The 15,678-nt window shown below is 35.0% G+C and overlaps 1 protein-coding gene across 1 annotated transcript in view; it reads left to right on the top strand.

The window, feature by feature from the left end:
• Nucleotides 1-15,678, top strand: part of RABL3 (RAB, member of RAS oncogene family like 3) — a 55,904-nt gene that overhangs the window by 32,655 nt on the left and 7,571 nt on the right. The window contains exons 3-5 of the mRNA XM_004036145.5: nt 114-243; nt 3,923-4,037; nt 11,452-11,602. Of these exons, the coding sequence (XP_004036193.3) occupies nt 114-243; nt 3,923-4,037; nt 11,452-11,602 (396 nt within the window). The remainder of the gene's footprint in view (nt 1-113; nt 244-3,922; nt 4,038-11,451; nt 11,603-15,678) is intronic.

Below are 15,678 nucleotides of genomic sequence, written 5' to 3'. Positions count from 1 at the left end.
GAGGTAGCGATCAGAAAGTCAGAGTAAGATGCTGAAATGCTTTAAACCGGAATAAGGGTACTTACTAGTTTGTTTAGTGGCTATATTAATTATTTTAATTGATGATTTGTTAGGTTCATGATTACAAAGAAGGAACCCCAGAAGAGAAGACCTACTACATAGAATTATGGGATGTTGGAGGCTCTGTGGGCAGTGCCAGCAGCGTGAAAAGCACAAGAGCAGTATTCTACAACTCTGTAAATGGTAAAGCATTTTTAAATTTCTATCTTATATTAATGGTCTAAGAGTATAGATCATCTGATATGTAATGCCATAGCATGCCAGACTCATCTTAATTTGAGAAAGATATAATGTACTCACAACCCTTGATTTAAATCTGCATAGTACGTTCCAGTTTGCGTTTCTACATTGTAACCATCTAATTCAGAACATTAAACATGTGCTTTGTCTTAAGTGTTTCTATTTATATTATTGTCATAAACTAAATATTGAGAAATAAAATCATATTTTTGGTACTTGACATAAAACATGGAACTTAAAATGTTGTCCTCTGGGGTTGCTCTGTCTCCAGTGAGTTGAGTAAGTACAGTAGGACCATAGGAGTCCCATAGTCTTAAGCCAGATAACACAGAGATAGAGGGATTTCTTTCTTCTGCCCCTTAGAAAGAGCCCTAAGGCTCTTTCTCAGCTAGTTTTAAAGAGCTGCTTAAGGGGGTCTTTATGGGTGCAGAAATTTTATCCAGTTATAGATATCCAAATACCTGGAGCAGACTTCAGATGGAGCTGTGTAATATATGACATAATTTCCTTTCATAGAGTACCTACTCTGTGTCAAGAGACTAAACTGCTTATACCTGTGATTTGCCAATAGAGTTTCTTTCTTAGTCTTTTTAAAAATTCATTTTTAAAACCTGTTTTTACTGTGAAACATAATTTCAACTTCTGTTTGATTAATATACCAAAGGATTTGGCATTTCCCTCCTGGTAAATGCATAGCCATTAATAGACTTCATTTATGCTGTGCTTAGATCTCACTCAATATTAGGTAAGCATTGCATTTATTCAGTATGTTCATTCCTTATATTCCTCTTCTGATGTCTTCCCAGATCATGAGGTGTTGTAGATTCTACAAAAAGATGTAGAGAAGGTTCTTTTCATTGGATACATATTATAGAATACAGAATGAGATGTGTCAGTTCAGACCCATATCCTATTTAGCTCAGAATTCTATCTGAAAATGTCACAGTCTTAATAAAGAAACAAAGCATTCATAAATGAAACAAAAATACAGTTATAAGATGACCTTAATATATGCCATCATCGTGCAAAAAAGTATATACAATGGTATATATGAATAGAATGCATATAAATAAGAAAAACAACAATAAGACTAAGTATAGTGTGAGGTGACCTCTTAGAGAAGGAAGTGAAACCTAGTTTAGACTTATACTAGAGTGATCAACTTGTATCAGTAAAATTACTTGTCAAAGTAAGATATCTATCTGATCTGGCACAGAGAAGTCTGAATATATAACACCTTTGATATTTAGGTATTTTTGAGACAGGTACAATAAAAATTATGAATAAATAATAGAGATAAATACCAGTCAGATCCTAGAAGCTATGGAATTCTGAGTTGTAAACTTGTAAGTGCTGAAGAAGAAATCCATCTAATCCATATTTGTTTATCTTTTCTGTACCTACTATTCATTAGTGATTTGTCTCCTTTAATATTATTGAAAGAATTGCATATATCCTACGTTGATTTTGCAGATAAGACTGAAATATATTTCCATTTCTTAAAAGTAAAAAAAAAAACTGCATTTATTGAAAAACCTATTTCTGTGTTCTTTCACCTTAGCTCTGGAACATTCTTCCTGGTAGAAGCACTCAAAGTTCTTTATTCCATCTACTATCCTTAGTTTCCTAAGAAACTGAACATAAGGATCACTCTATCCAAATGCACAGTCCATATTCTTAGCAATAACTTTCTTCCCTTAATACCCTACATTCTTCCCTCTCTGATAGCCTAGGCTAGTAATCCTTCAGAAGGAAATAATGAAGTGTCTTTACTTCTCTCCCTTAAGATTAAGATATATTATCATATCACCCTGGCTCCTTTCATCTCGGCCCCACCTTGATTCTTCTAGCACATGTTCTACAAAGCAAGAACTCTCAGCCCAAATGAAAGAGAAAGAATAGGGGAAAAGGGTACTCAAATGCCCTTAAAAGCTCAAAAGTCTTACCTAAAGATCCTCAATAAAGTCTTCCCTGTCCATCTAATAGCCAACTTAGGCCTTTGTAATTCTTTTACTCCCCCGTCCAAAATTCTCACCCATAGTTTTGCCATATTTATAGCCTAGGGAAAAGGAAAGGGAGAAAATATATGCCAGTTTTTTGCCCTAAAATGGAGATTTTATTCTGCTTACCACCAGTCTTTACTGTCAGATTACCTGAGTGCAAATTCTGACTTACCATGTGCCCAAGGACAAGTTACTCTACTTCTCTGAACTTTGGTTTTCTCTTGTGTATAAAGATAATAATAATTCTTACTTCATAGGACTGTTCTGAAAATTAAATTAGATAACACATGTAAAGCACAATATTTAGTACATTAGTACTGAATAAATATTAGCTGTAGTCTTTAATGGTAGTTCTTTATTCCTTTCTTTAAACCTATGCCACTGATGCTGATTAAAACCCCTCATTGAGGAAGGAAGAGTGGGTACAATTGGATATTAGGGCAAGTGTCAGATCTCTATTAGTTTCAGACACCAGAAGAGATGCAGGTTTATCTAAGCTGGCTGGAACAAGTCAGCTATAGCTTGTACAAGCCCTTTAGTTACACAGATGGCTATAAAAACTGTAGAAGCCAGCTAATTCTACCTCTTCTGCTTTTCTTTTTCAAATTGACACATATCACCTCTTGAAGATGGAGGAATCATTGGTTTCATGTCCTATTCACAATCTGGGTAATATAGAAAAGGGTTGGGAGTTTGAAACCTGTAGTGTTTTGACCATAAGATGATATCCTAAATTCTAGTGGGCATCAAAGTTTTTCCTCTTTTGTCTATATCTTGCTGTAATAATTAATTCCCTGATTTACCTTTCTATCTAGGATTTTAATTGATTCTCTTCAGTTTTATTTTATTGTATTTCTGGGCCTTGTTACATTTTGTTATTTTTCTCAATCTATCAAAATCCGTGCATGTACTTTCTACTATCCATACTTCTTTGCTATTTAATGTCTCACCCACTCTCTTATAGTGGCATATTTCTTTTGCTCTAATAACTAAGTCTCTTACAGGTAGGAAGCTTACATAACTAATCATTATTCAAAGAACTAGAAAATTAAGACATTTGAGTAGATTAGTCTCAGATGATCTACAGGACACTATTTTGTCAGCTAAAGAATAGTAATTGTATCAAATCAGTACTATTTTAGTAGATTTTCATTACTTAATATTACTTTTAGTGAGTATAAGTAATATATGTATGTACTGGTATCTATGGCAGTACTATGTACAGTGAAGAAACAACATAACTTTTTGAATGAATAATTTCATATGTACTTGAAGTAGTTTTGATTCTCTTGATTAATAAAGTGGTTCTACAAGTAGGAACAGGCATGGAGTAGGCACTCAGGAAGTGTTGAATGAAGTAAAGATCTGCTAAAAGTTTAATGGGATTTCGTCAGCCCTTGTAAAATAAAGAGTTATAAAACTGACAGAGAAAGGTTTATGGCTATTTATAAATATTTGTAGAGAAAATTTTAAAATAATTGTCTCTGAGTTGTTAGTCATACTAGAATGCTAGATTCATTAAGCAACCTAATGCTTCTGTTTACTAAGCTTCATTTGGCCAATTGTGAAATGAAGAGGAATTGTTAAGGGATTAACATTGCTTTCTCTGATTATTTTAGGTATTATTTTCGTACACGACTTAACAAATAAGAAGTCCTCTCAAAACTTGCGTCGTTGGTCATTGGAAGCTCTCAACAGGGATTTGGTGCCAACTGGAGTCTTGGTGACAAATGGGTGAGCCAATTTCACAATTGGTTTGAAAGATTGTAGCAATCACAGGAATGTACTTCCCTGAATAACACTTTGTAAAATGTTTGATTTGCAAAGATTTTTCTTTCAGTGTATAGATTATCTTTTCCTCTTAACAGTATCTTTCACAAAGCAATAGTTTTCATTTTGATGAAGTCTGATTACTCTTCTTTTCTTCTATGGATTGTGCTTTTGATATCATGTACTCAGAACTCTTTGCCTAATCCTAGATGATGCAGGTTTTCTCTTACGTTTTCCTCTACAGATTTTATGGTTTTACATTTTTATAGTAAAACATTTATATAAAACATTTTAAGTTTTATAGGTTTGCATCTAGATTTATGATCTAAGTTAGTTTTGTACGAGATGGGAGGTTTTGGTTGAGGTTAACGTTTGCATATGAATGTCTAATTATTCCAGCACCATTTATTGAAAAGATATCCTTTCTCCATTGAATTGCTTTTGCTCCTTTGCCAAAAATCAGTTGGCCATATTAGTATGAGTCAATTTCTGGACTCTAGTTCTGTTCCATTGATCTATGTGTCTGTCCCTTCACCAGTACTACGCTGTCTTAATTATAGTCTTAAAATTGAGCAGTATGATTCCTTCTACTTTATTCTTTTTCATAATTGTTTAGCTATTATAGTTTATTTGTTTTTCCACATGAATTTTTAGAATGAGCTTGTCTATATTGACAAAAATTTTGGTTGGGTTTTTATTAGAATTGCATTGAACCTATTGATCACATTGGAGAGAATTAACATCTTTATTCTGTTGCATCTTCCAGTTCATGAACACAATATATCTCTAAATTTATTTAGATCTTCTTTTATTTCTCTTAGCAGCATTTTGTAGTTTTCAGCATACAAATCCTGTGCATGTTTTATTAGATTTATACCAAAATATTTAATATTTTTTAAGCTATTATAAATTTTGTTTTGTTTTGAGACTGAGCCTTGCTCTGTTGCCAGGCTGGAGTGCAGTAGCACGATCTCAGTTCACTGCAACCTCTGTCTCCCAGGTTCAAGCAATTATTGTGCCTCAGTCTCCCAAGTAGCTGGGATACCTGGCTGATTTTTGTATTTTTGGCAGAGACAGGGTTTCACCATCTTGGCCAGGCTGATCTCGAACTCCTGACCTCAGGTGATCCACCTGCCTTGGCCTCCCAAAGTGCTGGGTTACAGGTGTGAGCCACCATACCTGGCCATAAATGGTATATTTAAACTTCAGTTTCAAATTTTCCATTGCTAGTATAAAAAAAGTAGAATTGATTCTGAGTACTGACCTGTATCTTGTGACCAGAGTTTTTTAGTACAATCCTTAAGATGCTCTACATAGACAGGTTTATTTCTTCCTTTTCAATCTGTGTGCTTGTTGTCTTATTTCTTGCCTTTTCACACTGGCAGCAACTTCCAAAAGGGTACTAACTAGGAGTGATAAGAGTGAATATCTATGTCTTACTCCAATCTCTTGGGGGGAAAGCATTCATTTCACTATTAAGTATGATGTCAGCTTTAGGTTTTCTTTGTTGACATCATTTATCAGGTTGAGAACATTTCTTTCTATCCCTAATTTGCTGATAGTTTTGTTAATATCATGAACAGATACTGAATTCTGTCAAAAGCCTTTTCTGCATCAATTGATATGGACATGTGGCTGCTTCTTTAGGCTGTCAGTATGGTGGATTACATTCACTGATTTTCAATACTGGTGGATTACATTCACTGATTTTCAAATATTGAACCAGCCTTCCATTCCTTGGTCATGGTATATTATTCATTTTATGTGTTGCTGGATTTGATTTGCTAATATTTTGTTGAGGATTTTTATCCATGTTCATGACAGGCATTGGTGTGTAGTTTTCTCTTCTCATAATGTCTTTGACTGGTTTTGGTGTGAGGATAATGTTGGCCTCATAGAATTAATTGGAAGTATTCCTTCCTCTTCTATTTTTTGGAAGAAATTGAGTATATTTGGTGTTATTTCTTCTTTGAAGGTTTGGTAGAATTTACCAAGAGACCATCTGGGCCTGGAGGTTTCTTATTTGAAAGGTTTTTAACCACAAAGTCAACTTCTTTAGTAATTAGGATTGTTCAAGTTATTTATTTCATCTTGGATGAGTTTTTGTAGTTTGTGATTTTCAAGGAACTCCATCTATTTCATTAAATTTTTGAATTTATATCAATAGAGTTGTTTGTAGTATTTGTTTATTGTCCTTTTGATAGTTGCACAGTTTGTAGTGATATGACCTTTTTCATTCTGATTTTGGTATTTTATGTCTTCTCTTTTTCTTGTCAGACTTGTAGAGGTTTATCAATTGTATTGATTTTTTTCCAAAGAAGCAACTTTTGGTTTCACTGATTTTTCTCTATTGTTTTTCCATATGCAGTTTAATTGATTTCTACTCATTTCTTTCCTTCTGCTTGCTTTTGGTTTATTTTGTTCTCTATAGCTTCTTAGATTACTGACTGGATACCTTGCATTTTTGCCAATAGAAGCATTTTAATGCTATAAATTTCCCTCTAAACACTGCTTTAGCTGCATCCTGCAAATGTTTAAATGTATTACTTTTATTTTCATTTAGTTCAAAATATTTTCTAATACTCCTTGAGATTTTCCCATAGGCTGTTTAGAAATGTGTTGTTTAGTTTCCATGTATTTAGAGGCTTTCCAGTTATTATTTGCTGTTGACTTCTAGCTTAATTTTATTATGATCCAAGAGCATACTTTATATGATTTCACTTATTTTATATTTGTGCAACACCCGGTATGTGACCTGGGTGGTGGTGTCTCTGTTGTTTCAGTTTTCAGTGTCTTTGGTACACTAAGTAGGATCAAATCCATGCATGCACAGCTTTGGCAATGAGCTCAAGCATTCACGAACTACTTCATGGGGTTGCTTTCTCACACTTCACCCTGTCTACAGTCTCTGCCATACTTTGTGATTTGCTGGGGCTCCCTTTTTCGGTCCCCAGGCCAAATTTTCTCATGCACTTGCACAACTGCATCTATGTCCAGGGCCAAGTGGTAGAAGGACAAAGAATAAAAGCAATGGGAGTTTGCCCCACTGTCTTGAGATACAGTTCTATCAGTCAGAAAAATTTCCCTTCTGGGCCCAGCGCGGTGGCTCACGCCTGTAATCTCAGCACTTTGGGAGGCCAAGGCGGGCTGATCATGAGGTCAGGAGATCGAGACCATCCTGGCTAACACAGTGAAACCCTGTCTCTACTAAAGATACAAAAGATTAGCCGGGCGTTGTGGCGGGCGCCTGTAGTCCCAGCTACTTGGGAGGCTGAGGCAGGAGAATGGCATGAACCCGGGAGACGGAGCTTGCAGTGAGCCGAGATCAGGCCACTGCATCCCAGCTTGGGCGACAGATTGAGACTCCGTCTCAAAAAAAAAAAGAAAGAAAGAAAAATTTCCCTTCCTCTGTATTTGTAAGCAGGCGTTCCCAACCCCTGGTCCATGGCCTGTTAGGAACCAGGCCACACAGTGGGAGGTGAGTGGCAGGTGAGTGAGCATTACCATCTGAGCTCCACCTCCTGTCAGATCAGCAGAGGCATTAGATTCTCATAGGAGCGTGAATCCTATTGTGAACTGTGCATGTGAGGGATCTAGGTTGCAGGCTTCTTATGATAATCTAACTAATGCCTGATGATCTGAGGTGGAACAGCTTCATCCTGAAACCATCCCCCAAACACCTGTCCATGGAAAAATTGTCTGCCATGAAACCAGTCTCTGGTACCAAAAAGGTTGGGGACTGTTGTTTTTGAGCATTCTGCTTGTGTTATAGCCTTTGCCACAACCGTCATGAAATTGCTCAGAGGCTGGCTTACAACAGAAGGAAAAATATTGTATTTCTACACTATCTCCAAGTATTCGGGTGTCCCCTTTCTTGTTTCATGAGCCAGAACTATAGGCCTTCTTCTGGAGTATTCTGTTCACACTTTTGGGTTTTAAGCTGAGTTGCATTCAGACAAGGGGATATGGAAGGAAACTGCTAATTCAATGGTTCTTCACATTGCAGTCTTCCTTAATATGCTCACTATTAATTTTTCAGAGTCCTCAAATAGCCACTTCATGTATCCTGTCCAGGTTTTATAGTTGCATTCACTGGGAAAGACAGGATAGAGTTTGCTTATTCTGTCTTACCTAGAACAGAACCCCATTTTCTATCTTTTGATTGAAGCAAGTCTTTCAAAGGCTTTGTTTTCTGTGTGGAAGTCTAATTGTTATGTGAAACCTAAATATAGAATAAGTTTGAGTATATATATGTAGATTCCAGCAAGACCTAATAAAGAATAAGCACAACTAATTTAAAACCTATATTTCAAAGCCTCATTGATATTTATTTCCTATCTCAATTCCTTTCATCACTGATGTCTTCATTAACCTAGCTTGTTCTCTATTTTCCACTAAAATTTCTACTTAAGAAACTTATCCTTAAATTTAGGATTAGGAGACAGCATATTCATATCAGAAAGAAATCTGCATTTTTGTCAGGGAATTCAGTAAAAATTCTATACCCATTTGCATTTTGACACTACAGTTTCATTTTGATTCTATAGATAAACCTGCAAATGTATAAAACAACCTTAATACATTGGTGTGCTTTGTTGGTGCATTATTGTATAGCATCAAAAAATTTGGAAACAACCCTAGTGTCCGAGCAATGAAAGATTCATTGAATAAATAATGGCATATCCACATACTGGAGTAGTATTCAATGTTTAAAAAAGAATCAGGAAGATCTCTATGAACTAAAATAGAAAGATCTACAGAGGGTACATTATTAGGTTTAACAAATCAAAATGCAGAGAATATATATCATATACCTCCTATTGTATAAGAAAGAAAAGAAATAATATGTATTTATATTTGGAAAAAGAATCAGTGAAAAATAAGAAACTAATGAAAATGATAACCTATAGGGGGCCAGGGGAGATGGGTGGATGGGTACAGTGGTAGGAGCAAGACTGCTTAGCATATATCTTTTATATCAGTTTGAGTTTTTAGCCATATTTAAACAATTTAGGTAAATTTTATATTATGTGGTTTTTACCACAATAACTTTTTTTAACTTTTTATTATAGAAAATTTTAAACATATGTAAATACAAAGAATGGAAAATGAACTCCCATATACCTGTTGCCTAGTTTCAACAATTATCAACATATAGCTAGTCCTGTTTCATCCATATCTCTACCCACTTTCTATCTTCTCCCACTCTCAACTGGATTATTTTGAACCAAATGTTAAAACATCATATCATTTCATCCATATATACTTTAAAACATAAGGGATTTTTTTTTTAACGTGACACCATATAATTATCACAGCTAAAACTTTAATAATAATTCTTTAATAACCAAATATTATTTTAATTTCCCCAATTGTCTCATAAATGTTATAATTGATTTTTTCGAAACAGTATCTAAATAAGGTCCACTGGTTGTATTTGGTTTCTTAAGTATCTTTTAATCTTAGGTTCTCCCATTTTGGTTGTTTTTTTTCCAACCTCCTAGCAGTTTATTTGTAGAAGAAGATGGCTGTTTGTCTTGTATAGTTTCCTATATTCTGGATTTGCTGATTGTCTCCCTGTATTGTCTTTTAAACTTGTTTCTCTGAATTCTAAATCTTCTCTAAAGTGATAATTAAATATAGTGGTCTGAAAGATGCAAGTTTTTTGTCTTTATTTTTCCACCCAGTATTATGCATATAATATGATACCTGGCTGTGTGGCTCTCTGTGATGTTAAGGAGCTATCAGCCTTATCCATCCATGATAAAGTTCTTCAGAAGTTTACCAAAGAAGATTTCAAGATTAAATTTTAAATTGGATGCTGCAAGATTTTATGAAAAAGTTAAAAGGAAAGCTAAAAAGAGAAATAAGAGAGCAAACTATGTATGTATGCTTTATATGTGTCAGTGTGCAAGGAATTGTGCAAGACTATATGACAGATGTATGTACATCAAAGATGATATTTGATAGAAGATATGCAAAAATTTGTATGTGAGACAGAAGGAAACAGTCCTAAAGGAAAGACACTCTCAAAACTTCATTCCCTAACAAAGCGAATTGTAGCTTTGAACCATGTCTCTTTAATTAGAGTTGCTGTTGGTATGAATAATCAAAGGTCTTGATCATGCTATTATTGGCTTTGATGCAATAAATAGAATGGTAATATTTTTGTGAGATGGGAGGTAATATAGTAAAACACTTGTGTTCCGAGGCTGAACAGTTTGCTGAGGCTCTGTAAGATTATTGTGAAGGGCATAAATACTTAGTAACTTTGCCCCCACCCCAATTTAGAATTTCTGTAAGAGAAAGAAAAGTAGTGTTAAAGGAAGAAAAAAAGCTATGCTCGACTGGGTTGTAGTGATTGGATTATGCAATATTGATTTACTGTCATAAATTGTGCACAACCAGATTTTGCTGACTGTTGTAAATTGAGCTTATAACGTGTCAGAAATCCAAATCTGTTTTATTTCTAATATGTGAGTAGAATTTAAATTAATTCAACAGCAATGGCCTCTGTGTTCTTTTCAGTAATGAGAAGTATCATTTACATCACCACTCTGTTCTTTGGATAAATAAATTTTTTTAAAAATAAGGATTGCAATAGCCAGTGATCCAAGGCCACTAACCCTAAGTGGTTCTTATTGCCCATCCTCTATCTCCCATGGCTCTCATTTCAGGAAACAACTACTTGGTACTAAGTTCTTTCCTTTTACTATTCATTTTGCATTTCAGCTGTTTCCTTCCATTTCCATGTGTTTAACCCACCTTTCCCAGGCTATAGTATCACCTATATTTGATTTATTCTAGGCTTCAGCTTCCCTATTTCTATTTTCTTATTCTTCTTATTTCTTTACTGTTCAAACAGAAATGTGTATTGTAGATATAGAATTAATGCATACCCCAAAAGGTACCCAAGAAGCTTGCCATTTTCTCTTCTAGCACAAGGCTTGAGTGCCAAGCTAGGCTTTTGGGTTTTTGCTACGGTGAGGCTTAAATCCACTCTCTGCTTCTACTCTGAAACATTCCTGAGCTGTTATGTTAGCCTTAGAAGACGCAGCTACATTGGAAGTTAAGTCCACTGACTGTAATATACTTGATGGGCACTTAGTTGTTCAATTATTCAGTATTGTTCAATATTCAATAAAAACATGGGACCAAATTTTGAGAAGTTAGATGAATAGCTGGAATCTGATGATGAGGATGGATTGATAAAAGAACAAGTAGATGGAAGAAGTTGGAAGGAAAGTAGGTTTGTAGGTGAAGGCAGCAAAAATCAGTTAATTTTCAGTAAAATAGTGTAAGTTAGTTGCACTTAAATATTACACATCTACACCAGAAAGGTACATTCTATTCACCTCTTCATTATTATTTATCACAGGGATTATGATCAAGAACAGTTTGCTGATAACCAAATACCACTGTTGGTAATAGGGACTAAACTGGACCAGATTCATGAAACAAAGCGCCATGAAGTTTTAACTAGGACTGCTTTCCTGGCTGAGGATTTCAATCCAGAAGAAATTAATTTGGTATGTATTTTCACTAATGCATGCTTGTATTATTATCAGGTAAAGACAAAACTAAAGACATATTCAAATAATATATTCTAGTGAAAGAAGCTTTATACTTGAAATCAGGCTATTTGGATTCTAGTCTAAATGTAGTCAAGATTGGAATCAACATATCTAGACTGAGAGATGTGCACAGTCACTTCAGCCTTTTATGTTGATCTGTTGGGATGTTCCAACTTTATTCTATGAATAATTTAAATCATAGGCTTCTTTTTTTGAAACAGAGTCTCGCTCTGTCACCCAGACTGGAGTGCAGTGGCGCGATCTCAGCTCACTGCAGCCTCTACCTCCTGGGTTCAAGCGATTCTCATGCTTAGGCCACCTGAGTAGCTGGGATTACAGGCATGTACCACCATGTCCAGCTAATTTTTTAAATATTTTTAGTAGAGATGGGGTTTTGCCATGTTGCCCAGGCTAGTCTTGAACTCTTGACTGGATTTGCCCTCCTTGGCCTCCCAAAGTGCTGGGATTACAGGCGCGAGCCACTGCACCTGGCCCATGGGCTTTTTCTTGAGAAAGGTTTTAAAAATCACACCAAAATTAAAATAAATTGATTAAAGTGGCACTATAAGCATATTATTCTTGCTTTTAAAAAGCCTCTTAGCTTCTTAAACTACAAATTTTACCTTAAAGGGCAACCTAACAAATACATGAAAAAATTGCAAACCTTAAACTAGGAGTGCTTCATAAGGACTAATTTATGTACACTTATGCATATATAGAGGATTGAGTCCCTTGATGAGATAACTAGCTCAATGAGAACTGAGCGCGTAAAAAAGCTAAGAAGTGGTTGTCATGTAAGCCTGTTAGGATCCCAGAAACTGGCCAGCAACTTCAGTCATGGTCATGTTGTTCACAAATAGGATTTCTGCAACTGTGCACTGACATTCCAGAAATGCAGTGGTGGTGGTGTAATAGTACTAGTGAGCAACATTTATTGAGCACTTACGGGTTGGAAACTGTTTTAGTTATTTACATACATTATCTCACATGCATCATCTTCACAATCAACTCTATAAGATAGGTACTATTACTATCCTCTTTTTAAAGATAAGAAGGAGAGAGGTAACAAGACCAAGGAAGTTTACCCGGGTCAATTAGGGTATTCAGATTCAGAGCCTGTGCTCTACAGTTAAGCCTCTTTTCCACTTAATTAATCCTTCAACTCACCTTGAGAATTTGGCAGCTGAAAAAACTCTTAGAAATCATCTAGACCAACAGTTACCCAAATCTGATTGTGTATTTATATTACCAATAGTACCTATGGAAAATTTTGAGTAACTGTCCCACAGCTGGAGCTTTTTATTCATCAAGCCTGGCAGGAGGACCAGGAATCTGCAGTTTTAACAAATAACTCAGGTGATTCTGATGCCTTTATTCTATGAATCAATGTTTATGAACACTGCTTGGTTCAGCCCCACCTCTACCCCCAGCTTCTGCCTGCCATTCCATTGTTTTTTACATTCTGCTTTGCAGCGGAGAGCCCCTCATTTTTCTCAGCTGCCACAATGGAATATATGATGTGCATACCCCAGGTAGTCAGCACTGAACCATGATATTCCAAAGGATTCTTGCTATATAGATATATAATATTCTTGTTGAAGAAGTGTTGAGATTACTTTGAACATTATTTCCAAAGAGAAATTTACCATTGAAAACACTTAATTTGTTTCAGCGCTTACTTTTAATATATTTTAGAATGTATCTGTTTCTAGTGCCTGTGGGTTTCTCTGATAATCGAGTGCGTATGTGTGTGTCTGTGTGTGTGTGTGTTATTCCTACTTGCCTTACAAAGCCAAGGCCATCTTTTAACTGTGAGTCAGATGTAAAGGTACTCAGGTAGTGAGACTTTAGCACATACAGTCTCCAAAGAGTTCAAATATAACATGTTTTCGGCCTTTATCAGTGTACAGCTTCAAGAACACAGCACAAATAACAATAGGAGAGGGTCAGAGAATGCAGGGAAGAAAAAATGAGGAGGAAAATTGAATACAAGAGTTTCAAAAAGAAATAGCAATCAGGAATTCAGCAATTAAATATAAAGCCTCGAATAAAAACTAATGTAACATTATTAGTGCTAACATCAGTTACTGTATAAATTTCCTTAAAACTGTAGAAAAGTAAGAATTAACAAATGTATACATCAAAGGTGGAATCAGAGTTAATAAATAACTGCCTGAATAAATGCAAATTGTTTAAATTATAAATAGGTGAACCATTACTTATTTTCTAAAATCCTGTTAGGCTTATTGTACCCTGTAAAAACTTTTCTCTGTTATGTATTTACTTTGAAGCGATCATATTGAAATATCTTCCCTAGTTAATAGTCCTTTCTCAAGCTCAGTCAAGCTATTTGGAGCTATTAATTTTCAGGCTTTTCCCTCAGCCATGATAAATGGCAGATGGCTCTTTCAGCTCTAAATTTCTCATCCCAAAAATCATAGTGTTTCTCTAGGCTGGTCGACCTGAAATTATGGAACCATAGAATTAAGGTTTTGGGGGTGTTTTTTTGTTTGCTTTAGTTTTTGTATTTAGTACTTCAGCTCTATTTAGAATTGTCTCAAACTTTTGACATTCTAATGACTAGCTCATCAATATCTATTTTATAAAACATTTCTACCACAGATCTAAGGTTTGTCTCTTATATGCCCCAATTGCTGTAGAAATGTGTTCAAACACTATTTCAAATACCATAATTTGTGCAATGATGTTTCAGTCTACATAATCCATATATGGAATTATCTTTATTATGGTTAAGTGCTTGTTGTGCCTGAAAATTCAATCTGCTAGCATTTTCTTAGATTGAAGAGAGGAGGACTAATATTTTACTACCCAGTATGTCCAGGTATGGATTATTTAATTTTTCACAAAAATCCCATGAAATAAAATATTGTTATCCCCATTCCACAAATCAGTAAGCCCAAATTTAAAGGTTTAGTACCCTAACCAGTGTTACACAGAGTAGAAATGTTGGGATGGATATTCTGATTTAGAGCCTGCTGGCTTTGAAGACCCCTGATTTCTAGTACTCTGTGATCTTTGACAACTTTGTTGTAGCCTCTCTTTTTTGTGGTTTTAGAGAATGTATTATCATTTCTGGCTAAAATTTAAAGTGTAAGCCTTGAAATTTTGCATATGAATAAAATAGGAGGCTTCATTAGAAAGGAATCATGTGGGCCTGGAGATTGCAAAAACAGAATAAATGTAATAATAGTAATTTCAGTAATTTCTAGGGGCACAGAGAGTCTATAGCTAAAAGACAAAATTTCATACTTGCAAAGGAGCTTACATGATAGCCCTTATAGTTTGGTCTTAGGTACATTTCAGGTAAAAATCAAAGTACTCTGTCTCTCAAGGTCACAAGTCAATGGTGACAAGCAAAAAAAAAAAAAAACAGCTAGACTGGAATTCCAGGGGATAGTAGGCCTTTTAAGGTTTTAAAGTTATTGTAATGATTAATGTTCCAGATCGTTTTGTCCCTTCTGGGCCCATTTTTTTTCCCTATAATAAAATTCCATCAAAGAGTAGTAATATATCTTTATTATCAAACAATAGTAGTAGATGTTTATTACCAAAAATAATATATCTTTGTGGCCTACCAAAAGATGTAGTACCTTGCATCTAAAGAGAAATCCTTGGCAATTGTTCTGTTTGTTCTTTGCACCTCTAAATCCTTATTTTCATCCTTTCTCCGATTCATATGAACTGCATAGTACTAAATTAGTTGAGCACTGGTGATTAACTAGTACTAAAAGTGAAATGCTTACTGTTTTTCATGGCTCTCTCTCTCTGGTTTTCAGGGTAAATGTAGGTAGGTCACTCCAGTAGTACCTTGGTTTTGTTATTAGTAAAATATTAGTAATCTTGTCTTCCTCTATGAATTATTTGATGATGAATACATTGATTTGGTATACTCTAAAATTGTTTAAATTACAAAGATTAAGTGACCTTATTTTCCTTTAATGCTTTCCTCCTTTGTGCACCATAATTTGAAAATTATTTGAATATTTTGTGAGAGTATTGTGCCTAATAGT

The sequence above is a fragment of the Gorilla gorilla genome, chromosome 2 (assembly GCF_029281585.2).
Source record: "Gorilla gorilla gorilla isolate KB3781 chromosome 2, NHGRI_mGorGor1-v2.1_pri, whole genome shotgun sequence".
Lineage (NCBI taxonomy): Eukaryota > Metazoa > Chordata > Mammalia > Primates > Hominidae > Gorilla > Gorilla gorilla.
The sequence above is the reverse complement of the archived record's forward strand: the minus strand, read 5'-3'. Positions and strand labels throughout refer to the sequence as shown.